At 45.3% G+C, this 25,478-nt stretch overlaps 1 protein-coding gene across 1 annotated transcript in view; it reads right to left on the bottom strand.

Moving 5' to 3' along the window:
* Positions 1 to 11,514, bottom strand: part of LOC121005131 (proton channel OTOP2-like) — a 91,531-nt gene extending 80,017 nt beyond the window's left edge. Inside the window, exon 1 of the mRNA XM_040437698.1 lies at positions 10,995 to 11,514. Coding sequence (XP_040293632.1) covers positions 10,995 to 11,322 — 328 coding nt within the window. The 5' untranslated portion in view covers positions 11,323 to 11,514. The remainder of the gene's footprint in view (positions 1 to 10,994) is intronic.
* Between the last annotated feature and the right edge of the window lie 13,964 nt (positions 11,515 to 25,478).

Genomic DNA, 25,478 nt, shown 5'->3' with positions numbered 1-25,478 from the left:
CTTTTATTATATTTATGACATGGTTGCATATTAACCACCTCCGGACCGCCTAACGCAGATTCGCGTTCCGGAGGTGGCAGCGCTGCGCACAGTCACGCATATACGCGTCATCTCGCGAGACGCGAGATTTCGCTCCAAGCCGGCCCGCGCATGCGCATCGCGGGCCGGCAAAAGTTAAAGAACAAGTTCGTCACCAGCCTGCCAGCAACGATCATTGGCTGGCAGGCTGGCGATTTTTAAAAAATCCAATCACAAGCCATATAACAGATCATATTAGTAAATATGATCTGTTATATGGCTTCTCTGCTCCTCTGCTGGTCCTTTTCGTCGGTTGGATCCAGCAGAGAAGCAGACATCACTGTGAGTAGCACCAACACTACACTGTAGCCCCTGATCACCCCCCTGCACCCCAATTAACCCTTTGATCACCCCTTTGATCGCCCCTGTCAATCACCAGTGAAAGGAAAAAAAGTGATCAGTGTAAACTGTCACTTTTTTTTTTTCACTAGTATTGGCTGTTAGGTTTTAGGGATAGTTTAGGCCCCTTGGTTAGGTAGTTAGCGTCATTTAGCGCCCACCCCACCGCACCGCAGTCACTTTTATTCGCTGTTTAGCGTATCGCTAATCAGCATTTGTACTTTTATAGTATCTGTAAGTGATCAAAACTGATCACAGTCAGATCTATAATAGTATTAGTGTCACCTTAGCTCGCCCTCCACCCAAAACGCGGTGTTTGCCCGATCAGGCCTGATCGGTCGCCCACACGTGCGTTCACCCACGCCCGCCCCGCCGCAGTGACAAAAAATATATATTTTTTTGATCACTGCACATTCATTTTACACGCACTGCGGCGATAAAAAAATCAGTTTTGATATTTTTTATCAACCGCAGCGGCCTCCGGTACTTCGCTAGCCTCCCCTTTGTAAGACAGGTTTGCTTTTTTTCTTGGGTAGTCTCAGGGAATACCCCTAAATTTAGTAGTCCAAAATGTCAAACAGGGGGTATTCTTCTGAAGAGGCCTACAGGATTCTGACCCAGTCGGATGAGGAGTGGGAACCCTCATCTGACGAATCTAGCGGGTCAGAATATGAACCTGTGGAAAGCAGTGGCTCTCTGACCCAAAGTTCGGACGAGGAGGTGGAGGTCCCTGATAGCACCAGGCGTACCAGGCCCCGTGTCGCTAGACCACAGGTTACACAGGATCCGCTTCAAGAGCAGCAGAGTGGGGCTGTCGCTGCCGGATCACGTGGTGAGGCATACACCAGCAGCGCAGCCCTCCCTGGACCTAGTACCAGCACTGCCGTACAACATGGTGACGTGGCGAGCACCAGAAGGGCAGTTGAAGCTGGTACGGTGGCACGTGCACTAGTTACCCCGTCGCAGCCACCGCACAGACAGGCCCGTAGAGCCCCTAGAGTCCCTGAGGTGCTGGCAAACCCTGATTGGCAGTCACCAACTTCAGCCGCACCTGTAGTTCCCCCTTTCACCGCCCAGTCTGGAGTTCGGGTTGAGACGGCTCAAATCGGTTCGGCCCTGGGATTTTTTGAGCTGTTCTTGACTGCGGAGCTCTTGGACTTAGTCGTGGCAGAGACCAACCAGTATGCCACACAATTTATATCCGCCAACCCGGGAAGCTTTTATGCCCAGCCTTTCCGGTGGAAACCAGTCCAAGTTTCCGAAATTAAAATTTTTTTGGGCCTTCTCCTCAACATGGGCCTGACAAAAAAGCATGAATTGCGGTCATATTGGTCAACGCACCCAATTCATCACATGCCCATGTTCTCTGCTGCTATGTCCAGGGCACGATTTGAGGCCATCCTCCGTTTCCTGCATTTTAGCGACAACACCACCTCCCGTCCCAGAGGCCACCCAGCTTTTGACCGGCTCCACAAAATTCGGCCCCTCATAGACCATTTCAACCAGAAATTTGCAGATTTGTATACCCCCGAGCAAAACATCTGCGTAGACGAGTCCCTAATACATTTTACCGGGCGCCTTGGCTTCAAACAGTACATCCCAAGCAAGCGTGCCCGGTATGGGGTCAAATTGTATAAGCTCTGTGAAAGGGCCACAGGCTATACCCACAAATTTCGTGTCTATGAGGGAAAAGATCAGACCCTGGAGCCGGTCGGTTGCCCTGACTACCTGGGGAGCAGTGGGAAGACAGTCTGGGACTTGGTGTCACCCTTATTCGGCAAGGGGTACCATCTTTATGTGGACAATTTTTACACAAGTGTGGCCCTCTTTAGGCATTTGTTTCTAGAACGGATTTGCGCCTGTGGCACCGCGCGAACTAGTCGCGTGGGCTTCCCCCAACGGCTTGTAACCACCCGTCTTGCAAGGGGGGAGAGGGCTGCCTTGTGTAACGAAGAACTGCTCGCGGTGAAATGGAGAGACAAGCGTGACGTTTACATGCTCTCCTCCATTCACGCAGACACGACAATCCAAATTGAGCGAGCAACCCGTGTCATTGAAAAGCCCCTCTGTGTCCACGACTATAATGCGCTCATGGGAGGGGTGGACTTCAATGACCAGATGTTGTCTCCGTATTTAGTTTCCCGCAGAACCAGACGCTGGTATAAGAAGGTGTCTGTATATTTAATTCAATTGGCGCTGTACAATAGTTTTGTTCTCTACAGTAAGGCTGGGAGAACACGATCTTTCCTCAAATTCCAGGAAGAGATCATCGAGAACCTCCTTTACCCAGGAGGTTCCGTGGCCCCATCCCCCAGTGTAGTTAGCCGTCTACACGAGCGACATTTCCCCAGTGTCGTTCCTGGTACCTCAACCCAACCGTCACCCCGAAAAAGATGTCGTGTCTGTAGCAGGAGTGGAATAAGGCGTGACACCCGCTATTTCTGTCCTGACTGTGCTGACCACCCTGCCCTATGCTATGGAGAGTGTTTCCGGAAGTACCACACACAGGTACACCTAGCATAGGGATTGCATCTCACAGGACAGGCACACAGGGCTATTAGGGCCCATTCACTCACAGCTGCTGCAAACCTCTCCTTTCACCTGGGATAAAGTGCATAACGTACTTCGCCACATCTTTGGGCGATTTGCGCTTTGCACATTGTCCCATGGGGAAGGAGAGGTTTGTTCTATAAAGGTAAAAAAAACTAAACAAAAAAAAAATTACCGGTAAGTAAAAAAGTTAAAAAAGTTTAAAAAAGTTAATATGTTCTGTTCTAAAGTTAATAAAGTTATTGCTTTGCGGCCTGGTTTTTTCTTTTTTGTTTTGTTTTTTTTACCTTCCAGGTGGACCAACCGATCGACTAGCTGCAGCACTGATGTGCATTCGGACAGAAGCATTGCGCTGCTGTCAGATTACACGCAAGTCGGTGTATGCGGCGCTGCAAGACGAGATTTCTCCTCTGCAGTAAAAGATATGTTTGCCGAGGCATATGAGCTGAGGAGGTGGCGGTGTTCATATACTTTGGCAAACACTTTGTATATATAAAAAAAAAAAATCCCGGCAATGATTTATTCATCCACATCGATTGATGTGAATGGAGAAATCTGGTTTGCCAGGGCATACGAGCTGAAGTGGGTATGGATGTTGGGCGGAGCTCCTATGTCCTGGCAGACGCCTTTCCCCTCCTTTTTCTTTTTTTGGCAGAGATTTTTTCATCCACATTGATCGATGCGAATGAAGAAATCTGTGCCGTTCATTTTTTTCTTTCAGCCCAGAGGCTGAACGGAAAAAAAAAATCTCATTACCCGTATGCTCAATATAAGGAGAATAGCAGAAACTCCTAATGCTGGGCATACATGTAATGATTGCGGAGACCCTCAAATGCCAGGGCAGTACAAACACCCCACAAATAACACCATTTTGGAAAGAAGACACCCCAAGGTATTCGCTGAGGGGCATATTGAGTCCATGAAAGATTGAAATTTTTGTCCCAAGTTAGCGGAAGGGGAGACTTTGTGAGAACAAAATCCAAAAAATCAATTTCCGCTAACTTGTGCCAAAATTTTTTTTTTTCAATGAACTCGCCATGCCCCTCATTGAATACCTTGGGGTGTCTTCTTTCCAAAATGGGGTCACATGTGGGGTATTTATACTGCCCTGGCATTTTAGGGGCCCCAAAGCGTGAGAAGAAGTCTGGTATCCAAATGTCTAAAAATGCCCTCCTAAAAGGAATTTGGGCCCCTTTGCCCACCTAGGCTGCAAAAAAGTGTCACACATGTGGTATCTCCGTATTCAGCAGAAGTTGGGGAATATGTTTTGGGGTGTCATTTTACATATACACATGCTGGGTGAGATAAATATCTTGGTCAAATGCCAACTTTGTATAAAAAAAATGGGAAAAGTTGTCTTTTGCCAAGATATTTCTCTCACCCAGCATGGGTATATGTAAAATGACACCCCAAAACACATTCCCCACCTTCTCCTGAGTACGGAGATACCAGATGTGTGACACTTTTTTGCAGCCTAGGTGGGCAAAGGGGCCCACATTCCAAAGAGCACCTTTCAGATTTCACAGGTCATTTACCTACTTACCAGACATTAGGGCCCCTGGAAAATGCCAGGGCAGTATAACTACCCCACAAGTGACCCCATTTTGGAAAGAAGACACCCCAAGGTATTCCGTGAGGGGCATGGCAAGTTCCTAGAATTTTTTATTTTTTGTCACAAGTTAGTGGAAAATGATGATTTTTTTTTTTTTTTTTTTTTTTTCATACAAAGTCTCCTATTCCACTAACTTGTGACAAAAAAAAAAAATTTCCATGAACTCACTATGCCCATCAGCGAATACCTTGGGGTCTCTTCTTTCCAAAATGGGGTCACTTGTGGGGTAGTTATACTGCCCTGGCATTCTAGGGGCCCAAATGTGTGGTAAGGAGTTTGAAATCAAATTCAGTAAAAAATGACGAGTGAAATCCGAAAGGTGCTCTTTGGAATATGGGCCCCTTTGCCCACCTAGGCTGCAAAAAAGTGTCACACATCTGGTATCTCCGTACTCAGGAGAAGGTGGGGAATGTGTTTTGGGGTGTCATTTTATATATACCCATGCTGGGTGAGAGAAATATCTTGGCAAAAGACAACTTTTCCCATTTTTTTATACAAAGTTGTCATTTGACCAAGATATTTATCTCACCCAGCATGGGTATATGTAAAAAGACACCCCAAAACACATTCCTCAACTTCTCCTGAGTACGGGGATACCAGATGTGTGACACTTTTTTGCAGCCTAGGTGGGCAAAGGGGCCCATATTCCAAAGAGCACCTTTCGGATTTCACAGGTCATTTTTCACTGAATTTGATTTCAAACTCCTTACCACACATTTGGGCCCCTAGAATGCCAGGGCAGTATAACTACCCCACAAGTGACCCCATTTTGGAAAGAAGAGACCCCAAGGTATTCGCTGATGGGCATAGTGAGTTCATGGAAGTTTTTATTTTTTGTCACAAGTTAGTGGAATATGAGACTTTGTATGAAAAAAAAAAAAAAAAAAAAAAATCATCATTTTCCGCTAACTTGTGACAAAAAATAAAAAATTCTAGGAACTCGCCATGCCCCTCACGGAATACCTTGGGGTGTCTTCTTTCCAAAATGGGGTCACTTGTGGGGTAGTTATACTGCCCTGGCATTCTAGGGGCCAAAATGTGTGGTAAGGAGTTTGAAATCAAATTCAGTAAAAAATGACGAGTGAAATCCGAAAGGTGCTCTTTGGAATATGGGCCCCTTTGCCCACCTAGGCTGCAAAAAAGTGTCACACATCTGGTATCTCCGTACTCAGGAGAAGGTGGGGAATGTGTTTTGGGGTGTCATTTTATATATACCCATGCTGGGTGAGAGAAATATCTTGGCAAAAGACAACTTTTCCCATTTTTTTATACAAAGTTGTCATTTGACCAAGATATTTATCTCACCCAGCATGGGTATATGTAAAAAGACGCCCCAAAACACATTCCTCAACTTCTCCTGAGTACGGGGATACCAGATGTGTGACACTTTTTTGCAGCCTAGGTGGGCAAAGGGGCCCATATTCCAAAGAGCACCTTTCGGATTTCACAGGTCATTTTTCACTGAATTTGATTTCAAACTCCTTACCACACATTTGGGCCCCTAGAATGCCAGGGCAGTATAACTACCCCACAAGTGACCCCATTTTGGAAAGAAGAGACCCCAAGGTATTCGCTGATGGGCATAGTGAGTTCATAGAACTTTTTATTTTTTGTCACAAGTTAGTGGAATATGAGACTTTGTAAGAAAAAAAAAAAAAAAAAATCATCATTTTCCGCTAACTTGTGACAAAAAATAAAAAGTTCGATGAACTCACTATGCCCATCAGCGAATACCTTAGGGTGTGTACTTTCAGAAATGGGGTCATTTGTGGGGTGTTTGTACTGTCTGGGCATTGTAGAACCTCAGGAAACATGACAGGTGCTCAGAAAGTCAGAGCTGCTTCAAAAAGCGGAAATTCACATTTTTGTACCATAGTTTGTAAACGCTATAACTTTTACCCAAACCATTTTTTTTTTACCCAAACATTTTTTTTTTATCAAAGACATGTAGAACTATAAATTTAGAGCAAAATTTCTATATGGATGTCGTTTTTTTTGCAAAATTTTACAACTGAAAGTGAAAAATGTCATTTTTTTGCAAAAAAATCGTTAAATTTCGATTAATAACAAAAAAAGTAAAAATGTCAGCAGCAATGAAATACCACCAAATGAAAGCTCTATTAGTGAGAAGAAAAGGAGGTAAAATTCATTTGGGTGGTAAGTTGCATGACCGAGCAATAAACGGTGAAAGTAGTGTAGGTCAGAAGTGTAAAAAGTGGCCTGGTCTTTCAGGGTGTTTAAGCACTGGGGGCTGAGGTGGTTAAAGAGGTGGAGGTGGCTTCTTTACCCTGGGTGCCAGTCACGGTGAAACATGTTGGGGGAGGTGACGGTGTATACTCTGTAATCAAGCACACTACTAGCAATTAACATAGTGCCTGTGCAGTGTACTCAAGTTGTGCGTAGTAGGTGTTTCTGAGTGTAGTAGTGCAATATACACTAACCTGGTACAGCTGACTCTCTGCAAGGGCAGGTATAGGTAGGAATAGTTCGTGACGCCAGTGCCAAGTAAACGGTGGCACGCCGTTTGCGGATGCAGGAATAATTTGAGGAAACGTGGTGTTAAAACAGAACTTCAACTTTAGTAGTTTGCAGGCAGAGACAATATTGGAAACGCAGTTCCTCAGCATACAGTCGATTTTGCAATTCGGTCGATGCAGGCAATTCAGTACAGCAGGGTAATTACAGAGTGTTGAACACAGGATTTGCAGCAAAGGAGATTGCACTCTAACTCTGTCTGATCCTGGAATGTAGCAATTCTTCACCAAGGCCCATTAACCCAAGTCTGGCTTTATATCCTTGATTATGGCTTAAATAAGTACCTCCTCTGTTTCTCTCAGTACCTCTGGCTTCTCTGATCTTTGCCTCTGTCTCTCTCAGCTTCCTCAGGCTCTAGAAACTTCTGAGCTCTGGTCTAGACTGACTTCTGCACTCCACACTAGATCAGGTTACACTGCCTTGCACTTCCCTGACTGGCCTTATATAAACTAGGGCTCTCTAGCTCCCTCTAATGCCTAAGAGCTGGAATGACACCCCTAGCCGGCCTGTACTTGCAAGTTTCATAGCAACAGGGAAATACATGCATTACATTACATGACATTTTATAAAACTGACATATACCAACTTCTCCATAATTAAGGAGGGACGACAGCACACCAAGTGACACTTTGGTAGTGACGGGTATTACAACTCCCGTACACTACACCTGGAGCTGACGGCAGCTTTCTAGGCACGGGATGAGTGTTTTATAAACTTAAAGTAAACTGATCAGAAGGAGTATATCGTCAGTCAACAGAGCAGTCACAGGTTGAAATAAAGGGATTTGAATTGTCTGTACATATTTGGCTCACTGTTAGGGTCCACTGAGACATCCATAGGTGTTTTGCGGTCCGCAAATTGCGGATCCTCAAAACACGGACACCGGCAATGTGCGTTCCGCATTTCGCGGACCGCACATCGCCTGCACTATAATAGAAAATGCCTTTTCTTGTCCGTAGTTGCGGACAAGAATAGGTCATGTTCGATTTTTTGGGGGGAACTGAATTGCGGATCCGGAAGTGCGGATCCGGAAATGGTGATGCGGACAGCACATAGTGTGCTCTCCGCATCCGTTCTGGCCCCATTGAAATTGAATGGGTGCGCACCCGTTTCTGCAAAATTGCGGAACAGATCCGGACCCGAGTTGCGGACGTGTGAATGGACCCTTAGGGGTGTTTTTTTTTTTTTTTTTTCCAGATCATCACCATATGAGCCGAAATACTGGACACAAGTTGTAATACAATTTGTGACTCTACAGGGGCTGTACAAACACCAATTTCTATATATACTGCTACAGGGGCATAGCTATAGGGGAAGCAGGGGAAGCGGCTGCTTTGGGGCCCAAACTCAGAAAGGGCCCGCCCAGGAGGAGGACTAAAAGATTTTAATGTCAAGGCCCCATAACAGCATTATACAATGATGATCTATACAGTGACACCAGGCTCGGACTGGCCCACATGGGTACAGGAGAATCACCCGGTGGGCCCCTGAGCTAGGTGGGCCCCTAGTCTCCCATCCCCTGCACAAGTGGCACAGAACACATTAGATTTACTGCACTACATACATATATTCAATGTATAGCACCTCAATCAGCCTATGTTTATATAAAAAACCTTTGGTCTGAGAGAGTTATCTTAACTAGCCACAAGAGTGGGGGTTTCACAGGAGGAGGTGGTTGCGAAGACGTTTCTTGGTGGGGGGGGGGGGCTCAGTCATTTCTAGTTACGCCACTGTACTTCTATAGAACATCTCCATTTATGAAAATGTGTCTCCGTCCTCTTCTGTTATTTCAGTATAAGGGTACGGCCACACGGTCAGGTTTCTGCGTGCAGTTTTGGAAGCCAAAATCAAGGGTTGATCATAAAAAGAAAGTACACAGGACAGATAGAACTTCTTCTCTTTTTTTTTAAATTCACTACTGGTTTGGGCTTCCAAAACTATATAGAAATAAGACGGGATGTCCAGCTTCCAAAAAAGACGTAGTTCTTTATTCCAATGTCCCACAGAATAAAAAGATCCAACACGGCAAGCAAGTCTACATGTTTCGGATGCTCTAATACTGATCCTTATTCATGACAAGTTTGTTGCTGAATGGCTACATACTTAAATAGCTGAACCTCCTGGCACTCACAGAGGATTCAGATTAGCAGGAACGACCACACAAATTGGGTACCGCCTCCTAACCATGTACCAGGTGAGTATGAAAGCGAAGATACACATAAAAAGTTGGATATTTTAAAAAACATAAACTTTTTTTAAAAATAGGTAATATGAGCAAAGATCAATAATGCAGGATTAAATCATGTTTACGATTCAGTCCTGCCGGAACTCGAGAACCCATGCGAAAGATCCAATAGGATTCCCTATTCAGGAGCTTTCGCTTGTAGTCCCCACCTCTTGCAAGAGGATTAACCCTTTCTAGGGCCTGAACTTGGAAACCTGCGGTGTCGCCCTGGTGAGAAACCGCGAAATGTAGACTAGCTGCTGAAACATTTCTTGCTCTGGTGTGTGGAAAGTCTGAGAGGAGTTTGCAGATTCTTACTTTTAGACTGTTGGTTGTACATCCAACATATTGCAAACTGCATATAGAGCAGGTAATGCAATACACCACATAGTTCGTGTTGCAATTCACATATTGTTTGTTATTAAAAGAGTTATGAGTGGCTGTTGAAGAAACAATAGAGCCCGTTTTTATGTAGTTGCAACACGTACAGATGCAGTGGCCGCATTTGAATGTACCCTTGTGCCTCAACCAAGCACTTTTTCCTTTTTATTGGTGTCACTATCAGCAAACAGACTTGGGCTGATTTTCTGCGCAATGGTAGGTACGCGACGTGCAATGCATCTGACGTGCAATGCATCTGATTTTCTGCGCAATGTATTGAATAGACCCAGAGACAGACTCGTTTTTCCGGACACAGCACAACCCGACCAAGAATCATGCACAAACAGGAAATCCAATGCAGCTGCAAAAAATGTTCCTTGTTTTGTCACTACAGCTACAGTTTGGAATTTTCACAAATCTGTGCTATAGTCAGAAAACATCTATCTGTTCTAAACTGTGACGAGCAGTGGTCTGACATCAGCTCCGCGGGTGTCAGATGCATACACCAGAGCAAGAAATGTTTCAGCAGCTAGTTTACATTTCGCGGTTTCTCACCAGGGCGATACCGCAGGTTTCCAAGTTCAGGCCCTAGAAAGGGTTAATCCTCCTGCAAGAGGTGGAGATTACAAGCGAAAGCTCCTGAATAGGGAATCCTATTGGATCTTTCGCATGGGTTCTCGAGTTCCAGCAGGACTGAATCGTAAACAGGATTTAATCCTGCATTATTGATCTTTGCTCATATTACTTATTTTTTTAAAAAGTTAATGTTTTTTAAAATATCCAACTTTTTATGTGTATTTTCGCTTTCATACTCACCTGGCACTTGGATAGTAGGCGGAACCCAATTTGTGTGGTCGTTCCTGCTAATCTGAATCCTCTGTGAGTGCCAGGAGGTTCAGCTATTTAAGTATGTAGCCATTCAGCAACAAACTTGTCATGAATAAGGATCAGTATTAGAGCATCCGAAACATGTAGACTTGCTTGCCGTGTTGGATTTTTTATTCTGTGTGACATTGGAATAAAGAACTACGTCTTTTTTGGAAGCTGGACATCCCGTCTTATTTCTATATAGTCCTAACTGGTGCCTTTTCCATGCACAGTCCGTGCTTCCACTGCAAGACTGATCAGGTGAGCGCAGCCCACGGAACGTTTTACCTTTGTGGCTTCCAAAACTGCATCAAGAAACCTGACCATGTGGCATATCCTAAAATAAATAAGCTTAAAAGCAAACTGTACTATACCAAAACATGTAAATGACTGCACCACCTCACTGACCTCTCATCCATATGGGTCCTGCTTCGCAGTCCTTAAAGAGAACAGCGTTTTTGTGCTTCCAAGTGAAGTACATTTGAAAAAGCATCCACAGAATGCAGATTACCATCATGATGGACAGAAAGATGAGAAAGTCAAATTCATAGATGTCATTGTCTTCTGTGAACACACAAGTTGCCAAAGCCCCGCCAAGAAGCAAGACATTGGAGGCCAGGAGACCAGAGAGAAGCCGTCCACCTTTTTTCCAGTCATCCGTATTTCTCACTAGAGTAATGGGTCCGTTGTCCTGTAGTTGGACACTCACGGTGTGCAGGTCTAGCATCATTTCCATGGTTATTAGGTCAGCAGTAATTTTTTAGGAATAGTTTGAGTTTCAGTATCCACGCTATGGTACAATTGTTGCAAGATCCTAACAACTGTCTTGAGAAGTGTCTTCTTTTTGGGTTGTCCTACATTCTCTTAGAACTCCATGTGTTCTTGAGTCTGTGGTCCCTTTGCTGTAGCTTTCTCCTTTGAGATGTTACCTTCATTGTTAGTATCAGTCCTGGAAGGTTTGGGAGGAGTTACTTGCAATATAAGGTAGTGGATGCCACTGCTGGGGGAGGGGGAGGTATAGTAGAAATATGTTGCAACATTTTAGCATTACAAATGTGTCCTTACTACAGTAATTTGACTGTAGCATCACATTTCTATTCTGAAATCAAAGAAGAAATTGACTTTTATTGCTCCCTGCAGTGCTACATTGCAATTTTTTGGATGGTTTTAAAGAATTGTGTAACCTCAATTAGCATTTATTTTGCTTTTGTGTGTGCGTGTGTGCATGTAAACACAACAAATTGCTCCAGGTTTTGTTTTTTTATTTTTTATTTTTACAGCATTCACCTTGTGATACACTTGTTTTATATATATATGTAAAAAAAAAAATGGGGATCACAGCATTCTAGGACCTATAACATGTATATATTTTTTATAATTGTATTTTTATTGAAATTCTGTTTCAACTGTATGCACAATTTTACAAGGCAATATGCACGACGTATGCAACAAGTGAACATATACTATAACCAGGGGCGTAACGGTCGCAGAGGGTGCGACCGCGATCAGGCAGACCCGTGGCCTCGCGCCGGGTCTCACGGGTTGACGGGATGACGCAGGCCCGTGACGCATGCCGGAAGACAGAATTGTGCAAGAACAAGACGGAGGGAGTGAAGCAGTCTCAGAGTAGGCAAGTATTATTTTTTTTGTATGTGTAAATGTGCACACACCGCTGGCTTCATAACTCACAGGGGGGCACCTGGCAGTGCGGCACAGTGGCACAGCACTGGCATGACAGCAAATCTTTCACAGGGGCCCGGCCTGGGGGCAAAATCAGGAAATATATGGCAAAACGCAAAAAATGAAAAAAATAATGAAATATATACAGAGGGGGCAAAATTTTTTAATATATATACAGGGGGCAAATGTAATATATACAGAGGGGGCAAAATGGATATATATACAGGTCCCCTGTATATATATCCATTTTGCCCCCTCTGTATATATTTCATTTTGCCCCCTGTATATATATCCATTTGCCCCCAATGTAAATATTCCATTTTGCCCCCTGTATATATATACATTTTGCCCCCTCTTTATAGATATTCCATTTTGCCCCCTGTAACAGGGGGCAAAATGGATTATGTATAAAGAGGGGGCAAAATGTGTGTGTATATATATATATATATATATATATATATATATATACAGGGGGCAAAATGGAATATATACAGAGGGGAAAAAATGAATATATATACAGGGGGCAAAATGGAATATATACAGAGGGGAAAAAATGAATATATATACAGGGGGCAAAATGGACATATATACAGAGGGGACAAAGTGGATAAATATACCGAGGGGGAAAAATGGATATATATATATATATATATATATATATATATATATATATATAGAGAGAGAGAGAGAGAGGGGAAAAAATGTTTATATATACAGAGGGGGCAAAATGAAATATATACAGAGGGGGCAAAATGAAATATATACAGAGGGGGCAAAATGAAATACACTGCTCAAAAAAATAAAGGGAACACAAAAATAACACATCCTAGATCTGAGTTAATTAAATATTCTTCTGAAATACTTTGTTCTTTACATAGTTGAATGTGCTGACAACAAAATCACACAAAAATTAAAAAATGGAAATCAAATTTTTCAACCCATGGAGGTCTGGATTTGGAGTCACACTCAAAATTAAAGTGGAAAAACACACTACAGGCTGATCCAACTTTGATGTAATGTCCTTAAAACAAGTCAAAATGAGGCTCAGTAGTGTGTGTGGCCTCCACATGCCTGTATGACCTCCCTACAACGCCTGTGCATGCTCCTGATGAGGTGGCAGACAGTCTCCTGAGGGATCTCCTCCCAGACCTGGACTAAAGCATCTGCCAACTCCTGGACAGTCTGTGGTGCAACGTGACGTTGGTGGATAGAGCGAGACATGATGTCCCAGATGTGCTCAATTGGATTCAGGTCTGGGGAACGGGCGGGCCAGTCCATAGCATCAATGCCTTCGTCCAGCCACATGAGATCTAGCATTGTCTTGCATTAGGAGGAACCAGGGCCAACCGCACCAGCATATGGTCTCACAAGGGGTCTGAGAATCTCATCTCGGTACCTAATGGCAGTCAGGCTACCTCTGGCGAGCACATGGAGGGCTGTGCGGCCCTCCAAAGAAATGCCACCCCACACCATTACTGACCCAATGCCAAACCGGTCATGCTGGAGGATGTTGCAGGCAGCAGAACGTTTTCCACGTTTTCTCCAGACTCTGTTACGTCTGTCACATGTGCTCAGTGTTAACCTGCTTTCATCTGTGAAGAGCACAGGGCGCCAGTGGCGAATTTGCCAATCTTGGTGTTCTCTGGAAAATGCCAAACGTCCTGCACGGTGTTGGGCTGTAAGCACAACCCCCACCTGTGGACGTCGGGCCCTCATATCACCCTCATGGAGTCTGTTTCTGACCGTTTGAGCAGGCACATGCACATTTGTGGCCTGCTGGAGGTCATTTTGCAGGGCTCTGACAGTGCTCCTCCTGTTCCTCCTTGCACAAAGGCGGAGGTAGCGGTTCTGCTGCTGGGTTGTTGCCCTCCTACGGCCTCCTCCACGTCTCCTGATGTACTGGCCTGTCTCCTGGTAGCGCCTCCATGCTCTGGACACTACGCTGACAGACACAGCAAACCTTCTTGCCACAGCTCGCATTGATGTGCCATCCTGGATAAGCTGCACTACCTGAGCCACTTGTGTGGGTTGTAGACTCCGTCTCATGCTACCACTAGAGTGAAAGCACCGGCAACATTCAAAAGTGACCAAAACATCAGCCAGGAAGCATAGGAACTGAGAAGTGGTCTGTGGTAACCACCTGCAGAACCACTCCTTTATTGGGGGTGTCTTGCTAATTGCCTATAATTTCCACCTGTTGTCTATCCCATTTGCACAACAGCATGTGAAATTGATTGTCACTCAGTGTTGCTTCCTAAGTGGACAGTTTGATTTCACAGAAGTGTGATTGACTTGGAGTTACATTGTGTTGTTTAAGTGTTCCCTTCATTTTTTGAGCAGTGTATATACAGAGGAGGCAAAAAATTGAATATATACAGATAGAGAGGGGGCAAAAAATGAAATATATACAGGGGGCAAAATGGAATATATACAGAGGGGGCAAAATAAAATATATACGGTGAGAGAGAGTTTTTCACATTTTAACTGAGTACCTTTACATAGGAGTACCCTCCGCTGATGCTGCCCGAATTTTTATTTTCTTGAAAGATCCCTCGTCTGCCCCGCTGTGATCCCCCAAAGTTTTGGCACCCAATATGTTAATACCAAGCATCGGTACAGACCTATAGTGGGCAGGGGCTTGGGGGGGCCCCAATTCAAAGTTTACCCTGAGACCCATAGAACTCTAGTTACGCCACTGACTATAACTTCACAGTTTATGTGCAGTGTAAATCAGACAAGAACCAATAAAGGTTACATGAGAATCCAGTGTCTTGTCGTACTCCTTTCTTAAATAAATATGGAAATTGAAAAAAAAAGAAGGAAAAAGGAAAAGTAAGTGAAAAAAGAAAGACAATTATCAATGGTGTCCCAACGTAGGAGGAACTCTCATGAGGGAGTAGCTACATTGATCTAATATTAGGGTGTGATCCAAGCTGAAACCTATTTTATTAACACTACAACAACAGAATAAAGAAAGACGTAGACAATACAGACAATGACACATCAGGGGAGGAGGGGGGGGGAGTAATCCATTCTCTCGGGTTCTTCTCAGGGTTGCCTAGTAGCCCAGCAGTTGTCCCAAACATCCCAAATAGCATGAAATTGATCTATTTTGTCCTGGAACATTACAGTCATATATTCCAGGGTCCGGATTTCCGTCACCCTGGCATATAGGTCAGAGACCTTTGGGGTTCAGGGCATTTCCAAAAGCGGGAAATAAGGCAGCAGGCTGCAATCAGTACTTGTATTAACAGTTTAAGTGAATGCTTCCTTAAATGTGCTGGAGTGATATTGAGTAAGAAGGATATGGGGTCAGGTGGTATACTGCAGGCAAAAATGTCACTCAGGAGAGTGCTGACCTTTTTTAGTCTTGTGCCCACTGTGATACAGTGCCCTCTCATTGCAGCCTTATGGGCATCCCATAGGGAACGTACATCCCCCACTGACCCTACATTAAGCTCAAAATAGGATTTTAGGTGACCGCTTAGTTCGTCTCGTAATAGTAGTCTCTTAAGGAGGGTGTCATTAAGACGCCAATCACATTGGCTAGTATGACCGGAACCAAGGTCCATTCCAACCATTACTGAGGCGTGGTTGGACCAGGTGATTTGACTCATATGAGCCCTCTTTAACACACGGAGAGTGGAGATGGTTCCATGTGTGGCGGAGTAAAAGGAGAAGAACCTATCAGTAGGATGATTAAGTCGCCAAAGGTCATATAAGGAGTATCGCCGGATTAATTTGCGAAAGTCCCTGGCTAATCGCTGTTGTTTTGAGTGTAAGGGCCTGCCAGGCAGAGCCAGCCTGTCCTTAGAGTCAGAAAAAATAGTGTTAAAGTCCCCTCCCAGTAGAACAGGCAGCCAGAGAAACGCGTCGAGCTGGGCTAGTCACCCTGAAAGAGAGGGGGCAGCTCTTATAGGAAGGGATACTATTGTAGCCATTTTTATCTTTAACATAGGGCAGCAGTGCTGGTGGCTCTGAGTCACTGGAGTTAGGTTGTGCGAGTGTAGGTGGAGAAGCTTATTGTGCAATCAATCCACCTCCCCCTTAATATCCAGTTAGTCCACTGCTCCCTTTACTGCACACAGAATTAGGTGTAGGGGTGATTGTCACACAACATACTCATACCCGGCAACTACGCCACCTAGGATGTCCTGTGCACATTTTGTGTTAACATGTTTAGTGGAGAAATCCTTTTTATATGATCGCAAAAACACAAATGCAATAGCACTCTGCAACCAGCACTCTGCCCTGCCTCTATGCTGGATGTTGAATGAGGCATTGGTGTACATTTTGGCCAAAGCGTAATAAGCCACTCACCACGTCAAGGTCGCCTCTATGAGTGGTCCCTAACACTAGTTCCTACCTGTTTATGGGCCATGATAGCCACACAAAGTCCAGGGAGCGCAGGTACAGCATGCACGCCAGGCACACTCTGCTTTTAACCCCGTCCGGTGCCGTGACAGCTTTCATCGGATCCAGGGATGCAAGTACCAACATGCATGCTGAGCCCACTATATACTTCTCCTGGAGCCAAATGGCTACTGGTAGGCGCTGTAAAAGTAAACTCAGTTTTATACTGACTTTAAAACCAGCCTCCAGGGCAGACTAACTGGTCAGGTGTGCATTACTGCATGGAGATCGCCACGCCTCCAATATATACTACAAAGAAAGAAATGTGGGGGGTTCAGTCAGCACAACCCTGTATGCAGGTGCACATCGCTATGGCGAAATTCACATACAAACGCAAAAACACAAATGCAATAGCACTCTGCAACCAGCACTCTGCCCTGCCTCTATGCTGGATGTTGAATGAGGCATTGGTGTACATTTTGGCCAAAGCGTAATAAGCCACTCACCACGTCAAGGTCGCCTCTATGAGTGGTCCCTAACACTAGTTCCTACCTGTTTATGGGCCATGATAGCCACACAAAGTCCAGGGAGCGCAGGTACAGCGCAGGTATATTGGAGGCGTGGCGATCTCCATGCAGTCATGCACACCTGACCAGTTAGTCTGCCCTGGAGGCTGGTTTTAACCACCTCAGCTCCCCTAGCTTAAACACCCTTAATGACCAGACCACTTTTTACAATTCTGCACTACACTACTTTCACGGTTTATTGCTCGGTCAAACAACTTACCACCCAAATTAATTTTACCTCCTTTTCTTCTCACTAATAGAGCTTTTATTTGGTGGTATTTCATTGCTGCTGACATTTTTACTTTTTTTGTTATTAATCGCAATTTACCAAAATTTTTGCAAAAAAATGACATTTTTCATTTTCGGTTGTGAAATTTTTCAAAAAAAACTACATTTCTATATAAATTTTTCTCTAAATTTATTGTTCTACATGTCTTTGATAAAAAAAAAATGTTTGGGTAAAAAAAAATGGTTTGGGTAAAAGTTATAGCGTTTACAAACTATGGTACAAAATTGTGAATTTCCGCATTTTGAAGCAGCTCTGACTTTCTGAGCACCTGTCATGTTTCCTGAGGTTCTACAATGCCCAGACAGTAGATAAACCCCACAAATGACCCCATTTCGGAAAGTAGACACCCTAAGGTATTCGCTGATGGGCATAGTGAGTTCATAGAACTTTTTTTTTTTTGTCACAAGTTAGTGGAAAACTATGATTTTTTTTTTCTTACAAAGTCTCATATTCCACTAACTTGTGACAAAAAATAAAAACTTCCATGAACTCACTATGCCCATCACGAAATACCTTGGGGTGTCTTCTTTCCAAAATGGGGTCACTTGTGGGGTAGTTATACTGCCCTGGCATTTTAGGGGCCCTAATGCGTGAGAAGTAGTTTGAAATTCAAATGTGTAAAAAATGTCCTGTGAAATCCTAAAAGTGCTCTTTAGAATTTGGGCCCCTTTGCCCACCTAGGCTGCAAAGAAGTGTCACACATGTGGTATTGCAATGTGTTTTGGGGTGTCTTTTTACATATACCCATGCTGGGTGAGAGAAATATCTCTCTAAAAGACAACTTTTACAATTTTTTTTATACAAAGTTGTCATTTGACAGAGATATTTATCTCACCCAGCATGGGTATATGTAAAAAGACACCACAAAACACATAGGCCTACTTTTCCTGAGTACGGCGATACCACATGTGTGACACTTTTTTGCAGCCTAGGTGGGCAAAGGGGCCCAAATTCCTTTTAGGAGGGCATTTCTAGACATTTGGATTCCAGACTTCTTCTCACGCTTTAGGGCCCCTAAAATGCCAGGGCAGTATAAATACCCCACATGTGACCCCATTTTGGAAAGAAGACACCCCAAGGTATTCCGTGAGGGGCATGGCGAGTTTATAGAAGTTTTTTTTTTTTTGGCACAAGTTAGCGGAAATTGATTTTTTTTGTTTTTTTCTCACAAAGTCTCCCTTTCCGCTAACTTGTGATAAAAAGCTCAATCTTTCATGGACTCAATATGCCCCTCAGCAAATACCTTGGGGTGTCTTCTTTCCGAAATAGGGTAATTTGTGGGGTGTGTTTACTGTTCTGGCATTTTGGGCGGGGCTAAATTGTGAGCAACCCTGTAAAGCCTAAAGGTACTCGTTGGACTTTCGGCCCCTTTACGCACCTAGGCTGCAAAAAAGTGTCACACATGTGGTACCACCGTACTCAGGAGAAGTAGGGCAATGTGTTTTGGGGTGTATTCTTACATATACCCATACTGGGTGAGAGAAATATCTCTGTAAATGACAACTTTTTAATTTTTTTATACAAAGTTGTCAATTTACAGAGATATTCCATATGTAAAAATACACCCCAAAACACATTGCCCTACTTCTCCTGAGTATGGTGATACCACATGTGTGACACTTTTTTGCAGCCTAGGTGCGCAAAGGGGCCCAAATTCCTTTTAGGAGGGCATTTTTAGACATTTGGATTCCAGACTTCTTCTCACGCTTTAGGGCCCCTAAAATGCCAGGGCAGTATAAATACCCCACATGTGACCCCATTTTGGAAAGAAGACACCCCAAGGTATTCTGTGAGGGGCATGGCGAGTTCATAGAAGTTGTTTTTTTTTGGCACAAGTTAGCGGAAATTGAATTTTTTAGTTTTTTTCTCACAAAGTCTCCCTTTCCGCTAACTTGTGATAAAAAGCTCAATTTTTCATAGACTCAATATGCCCCTCAGCAAATACCTTGGGGTGTCTTATTTCCGAAATGGGGTAATTTGTGGGGTGTGTTTACTGTTCTGGCATTTTGGGCGGGGCTAAATTGGGAGCAACCCTGTAAAGCCTAAAGGTACTCGTTGGACTTTCGGCCCCTTTACGCACCTAGGCTGCAAAAAAGTGTCACACATGTGGTATCACCGTACTCAGGAGAAGTAGGGCAATGTGTTTTGGGGTGTATTCTTACATATACCCATACTGGGTGAGAGAAATATCTCTGTAAATGACAACTTTTTAATTTTTTTTATACAAAGTTGTCAATTTACAGAGATATTCCATATGTAAAACTACACCCCAAAACACATTGCCCTACTTCTCCTGAGTATGGTGATACCACATGTGTGACACTTTTTTGCAGCCTAGGTGCGCAAAGGGGCCTAAATTCCAATGAGAATCTTTACGATTTCACGGGGCATTTTTTACGCATTTGGATTCCAAACTACTTCTCACGCTTTAGGTCCCCTAAAGTGCCAGGGCAGTATAAATACTCCACAAGTGACCCCATTTTGGAAAGAAGACACCCCAAGGTATTCCTTGAGGGGCATGGCGAGTTCCTAGAATATATTTTTTTTGGAACAAGTTAGCGGAAAATGATTATTATTTTTTTTCTTTTTTTTTTTTCTTTTACAAAGTCTCATATTCCACTAACTTGTGACAAAAACTAAAATTTTACATGAACTCGCCATGCCCCTCACGAAATACCTTGGGGTGTCTTCTTTCCGAAATGGGGTCACTTGTGGGGTATTGATACTGCCCTGGCATTTTAGGGGCCCTAAAGAGTGAGAAGAAGTCTAAAAATATAAATGTCTAAAAAAATTTATGCATTTGGATTCCGTGAGGGCTATGGTGAGTTCATGTGAGATTTTATTTTTTGAATGGAGCCTTACAGGGGGGTGATCAATGACAGGGGGGTGATCAGGGAGTCTATATGGGGTGATCACCCCCCTCTAAGGCTCCATTCAGATGTCCGTATGTGTTTTGCGGATCCGTGGGTCCGCGGATCCGCAAAACACATACTGACGTCTGAATGGAGCCTTACAGGGGGGTGATCAATGACAGGGGGTTGATCAGGGAGTCTAATATTGGGTGATCACCCCCCTGTCATTGATCACCCCCCTGTAAGACTCCATTCAGACGTACGTATGTGTTTTGCGGATCCGCGGATCCGCAAAACACATACTGACGTCTGAATGGAGCCTTACAGGGGGGTGATCAATGACAGGGGGTGATCAGGGAGTCTATATGGGGTGATCAGGGGGTTAATAAGGGGTTAATAAGTGACGGGGGGGGTGTAGTGTAGTGGTAATTGGTGCTACTTACAGAGCTGCCTGTGTCCTCTTGTGGTCGATCCAAGCAAAAAGGACCACCAGAGGACCAGGTAGCAGGTATATTAGACGCTGTTATCAAAACAGCGTCTAATATACCTTTAAGGGGTTAAAAAAATCGCATCTACAGCCTGCCAGCGAACGATCGCCGCTGGCAGGCTGCAGATCCACTCGTTTACCTTCGGTTCCTGTGAACGCGCGCTCCTGTGTGTGCGCGTTCACAGGAAATCTCGCCTCTCGTGAGATGACGCGCCGGCGCGTCCAGGAGGAATGAATCGACCGCCTCCGGAACGCAATCCTGCGTTAGGCGGTCCGGAGCCGGTTAAAGTCAGTATAAAACTGAGTCTACTTTTACAGCGCCTACCAGTAGCCATTTGGCTCCAGGAGAAGTAGTAGCCATTTGGCTCCAGGAGAAGTATATAGTGGGCTCAGCATGCATGTTGGTACTTGCATCCCTGGATCCGATGAAAGCTGTCACGGCACCGGACGGGGTTAAAAGCAGAGTGTGCCTGGCATGCATGCTGTACCTGCGCTCCCTGGACTTTGTGTGGCTATCATGGCCCATAAACAGGTAGGAACTAGTGTTAGGGACCACTCATAGAGGCGACCTTGACGTGGTGAGTGGCTTATTACGCTTTGGCCAAAATGTACACCAATGCCTCATTCAACATCCAGCATAGAGGCAGGGCAGAGTGCTGGTTGCAGAGTGCTATTGCATTTGTGTTTTTGCGTTTGTATGTGTATTTCGCCATAGCGATGTGCACCTGCATACAGGGTTGTGCTGACTGGATCGCCCACATTTTTCCTTTTTATATGATGTATCAATAAAAGTTATATTTTAGCGACAACATTTGGATAGTGAAACTTAGTATTTGGGTTGTCGCCTACCCTTTACAAGATTAGTGAGTTAACCCTCCCAGTAGAACCAATGAATTGGGAAATCCGAAAACCTTGTGGAACACTCTGCTAAGGAAATTAATCTGGGACGTGTTCAGGGCATACAGATTACAAGGCGTGATTGACTGACCTGCAAGTTTACCTCTCAGAATGATATAGCGCCCTTGCAGATCTAATATTGAAGATTCAATTCTGATGGGGCAATGGGCTGATATGAGAATGGCGACTCCCGCCTTCTGATGAGAATGGGTGGCCGAGTATGCAATGGGATATACATGGGATGCAAATCGAAAGGAAGAGTTTTTGTCAAAGTGGGTTTCCTGAAGAAACACAATGTCTGCTTTAAAGGGATTCTGTCATCAGATTTTACCCCTATAACCTAAATATATCCTCATGTCCGGACTAATAAGAAGAATCCCAAGCTGGCCTTATTAAACCTCACTGTAGCTCTATTTGTCCAAAAAACTGTTTTTTATAACCTGCCAATCACTTACTTAAGGTGCCCAAGGGGAGGTCCATTAATACAGGGTGCCCGGCCGCACCCCTCGCCGTCCGGTGCCCAGCGCCGCCTTCCGTCTTCATCGCCGCCTTCCCTGTCTTCAGTGCCGCCTTCTACAGCAGCTCAGCGCCGCCTCTGCAATCCTCCCATCCCTCTGCCAGATCCCGCGCCTGCGCACTAAGCTCAGCCAATCTGCAGGTCATATTAGGGTTGAGCAAAGTGCGCATCAGGCCGGCGCATGCGCACTTCGCTCAATGAAGCCGCTGCCAGGAGTCCGCATGGGCGCATCAGGCCGAGCCTAGTGCGCAGGCGCGGGATCTGGCAAAGGGACGGGAGGATTGCAGAGGCGGCGCTGAGCTGTAGAAGGCGGCGCTGAAGACAGGGAAGGCGGCGATGAAGACGGAAGGCGGCGCTGGGCACAGGACGGCGAGGGGTGTGGCCGGGCACCCTGTATTAACGGACCTCCCCTTGGGCACCTTAAGTAAGTGATTGGCAGGTTATAAAAACCTGTTTTTTGGACAAATAGAGCTACAGTGAGGTTTAATAAGGCCAGCTTAGGATTCTTCTTATTAGTCCGGACATGAGGATATCTTTAGGTTATAGGGGTAAAATCTGATGACAGAATCCCTTTAAGGGATTTCAACTCTAAGAGCAAAAGTCTCCTCTTGGCGTTGGAGTTGAGTCCTTTGACATTTAGGGTCATACACTGTACCATGGTAGTGTAGGAGGGAGTGAAGTGCAGGGAGAATACAGCTCATCAATATTCACAGAATTTAATTCTGCATGTTCCTTGTTCGTTAGTCGAGGAGCTTCATGTCTGATGAATTCTCGTCTGATGTCGAGGTCAGAGTCCGTAGGGGCTTTGATCGAGGAATGTGAGGTAGCTAGAAAGGGATATCGAAACAAGACTGAGGGGGAGACAAGACAAGACAAAACTCAAAAAGATATAACTAGCAGTAATTGACAATTACCAGGGACCTATTTCCCTGCAAGAGGCAACTATCGGGACCTCTTCTGGGGTTGCAGTGTCAGAGGTCAACTGACCGAGGATCTTAAGTGGAGCAAATACTAACAAGACCTTCTGAGGTCAACCAGTGCTCAGGTGGGGCCTGCACCATGAAAGTAAAAACAAAATAACATTATTTAAGTGACTGGCTAAATAGCAAATAGTTATAACACATAGGAGCATAAGTGGGCGGGATGTCTGCAACAATAGGGAGCTACTGCTTGTGTAGGTTGCTCAGGGGTAGAATCAGGGTCATTGCCCTCTACTTAAATAAGAGGGATCGATCTGGCAATCGATGTCCTGGAGATGGAGGGGTCCGCAGGGATGAGGATGAACCTGTGTTCGGACCTGCTCTTCTCTTCCTTGTCACCTGGGACCAGACACGGGGCAGTGGTGGCACAGGAGGTTCAATCTCCCAGTCCGTCATTGCAGATACAGAAAGTCCCAGCGTCTCACAGAAAGGGTGTAGATCTGAGAAGGAGCGAAGGGTTGCTGTCTTTCCCTGCTGGCATGCTGACAAAGCAAACGGAAAACCCCAGCGGTATGCTATTTGACGGTCTCGTAGCAATGTGAGCAGAGTATGTAGGTGTCTTCTTTTTTGCAGCTTAATCCAGGAGAGGTCAGGGAAGAGCTGCACGGGGGTCCCATCAAATTCAAAGTTGCGTAGGGTCTGGGCCTTTCGCCATAATGGTCTCTTTGAGCGTGTAATCATGGACACAGCAAATTATTTCCCTGGGACGAGTGGAGGTGCCCTTAGGTTTGAGTGCCCTATGGGCCCTGTCCAGTTTGATCCTGTGCGTAGGTGACTCTCCTAAGATTATATTAAACATAGCCTCCAAAGTGACAAATAGGTCTTCATCTCCAGACGCCTCCGGGAGACCTCGGACTCTAATATTATTCCTGTGGCCCCTATTGTCCAGATCCTCCAAGTGCTCACCCATTTCCCTAAGAGCCGCTGTTTGAGATGTTACAGACTCGTGAAGGGCGGATATATACTGTCTGGTGTCATTGTGCACATTTTCTAATGAGTCCACTCGGTCGACAATATGCTTTATATCGGTGCGGACAGCAGCAATCTCTGCCCTGCAGGCTCCCTTAACTTCAGATATGAGCATCCGAAAGTCCTCTTTTATAGGGAATTGGCTGAGGTAAATTGCCCAGGATTGTGGGGGCTCAGGAGCAGCACGAGGAGACATAGCGGCCAGCGGGGGAGGGCTTGGTGAACTAGCCCAGGCATCTGCGGGGAATGGGGAGCTGCTGTTTACATTAGCCAGGGCAGATGGGGTACCGTCTGGAGGGGCAGACCAGGGGTCCCCAGAAAAAGCAATGTGTGGACTCTGTGAGGAGGAGGAGGGAGCTGTGTTCTGCAGGGTGGGTAAGGGCACAGTACCTGTATCCTCATATCCCTGTTGAGTGCTGCCTTCTAGGACCGCCATGTTAACTCCTGACTGCCTGGATGTGGCAGGCAAGAAGTCCCTCGCTACAGGTGAGAGCTCCAGTCCAGTCCTCTGGGGTGCTGATTCTCCAGATGGTGATGTTGCCTCGTGGTGGCGGGTGGCTCGTCCCTCTGCTCCTGCTGTTCTTCCCGCGCTCCCGCACGAGCGATTTGTCTGGGTGGTGGGAGAGAGCAATGAAGGGAGGCTCCTTGCAGCGTGGAGGGCCTCGCGGGGAGCCCGCGTCCAGCACTCCTCAAGTGTCCTAGGTGGCGAGGGAGATCAGGGAGCAGAAGAGGGCCTTCAGTTACTGGTTTTCTTCCTCATTTGGTCGAAATTGCAGGTGTCGTTGGCCAGAATGTGGCGGTGCAGGCGGGAGCTGAGCTCTCAAGCGGCCATCTTAGTCGTCGTCCGGACACGCACCTCCAACCCATAACATTTATATAAGGATGAGCAAACAAGTTTGGACCAAACTGACTCCAGTCCAAATGTTGCTATTTTTCGGACGGCAGATGAACCAGTATCTTTCCGGGTTTGTTTCGAACGAATCCACTAAAACAGCGGGGGAAAAAGCACTAGGGAGGAAGAAGAAGGGTTCTCACATGACCCTGAGAGGAAGTGGGGGGCATGTTCTGATTGTCTTATCCTGTCTGTCAGCCTGGGAGCCTATCAGTACTGCAGCAGGCAGGGAGGTGCCCTAGCAGAACAAGCAGAACGTCATTCTGTGCTGCGCTGTGAGAGAGGGTGGTGGTGTGTGACAGTATCTGCCAGTAAAACGAGTCAGAGAGTGAAAAATCAATCAGGGATAGGGATGAGCGAACCCGAACTGTATAGTTCAGGTTCGTACCGAATTTTGGGGTGTCCGTGAC

Source organism: Bufo bufo, chromosome 6 (assembly GCF_905171765.1).
Source record: "Bufo bufo chromosome 6, aBufBuf1.1, whole genome shotgun sequence".
In the NCBI taxonomy this organism is placed as follows: domain Eukaryota; kingdom Metazoa; phylum Chordata; class Amphibia; order Anura; family Bufonidae; genus Bufo; species Bufo bufo.
This window is presented reverse-complemented; position numbering and strand designations above follow the sequence as displayed.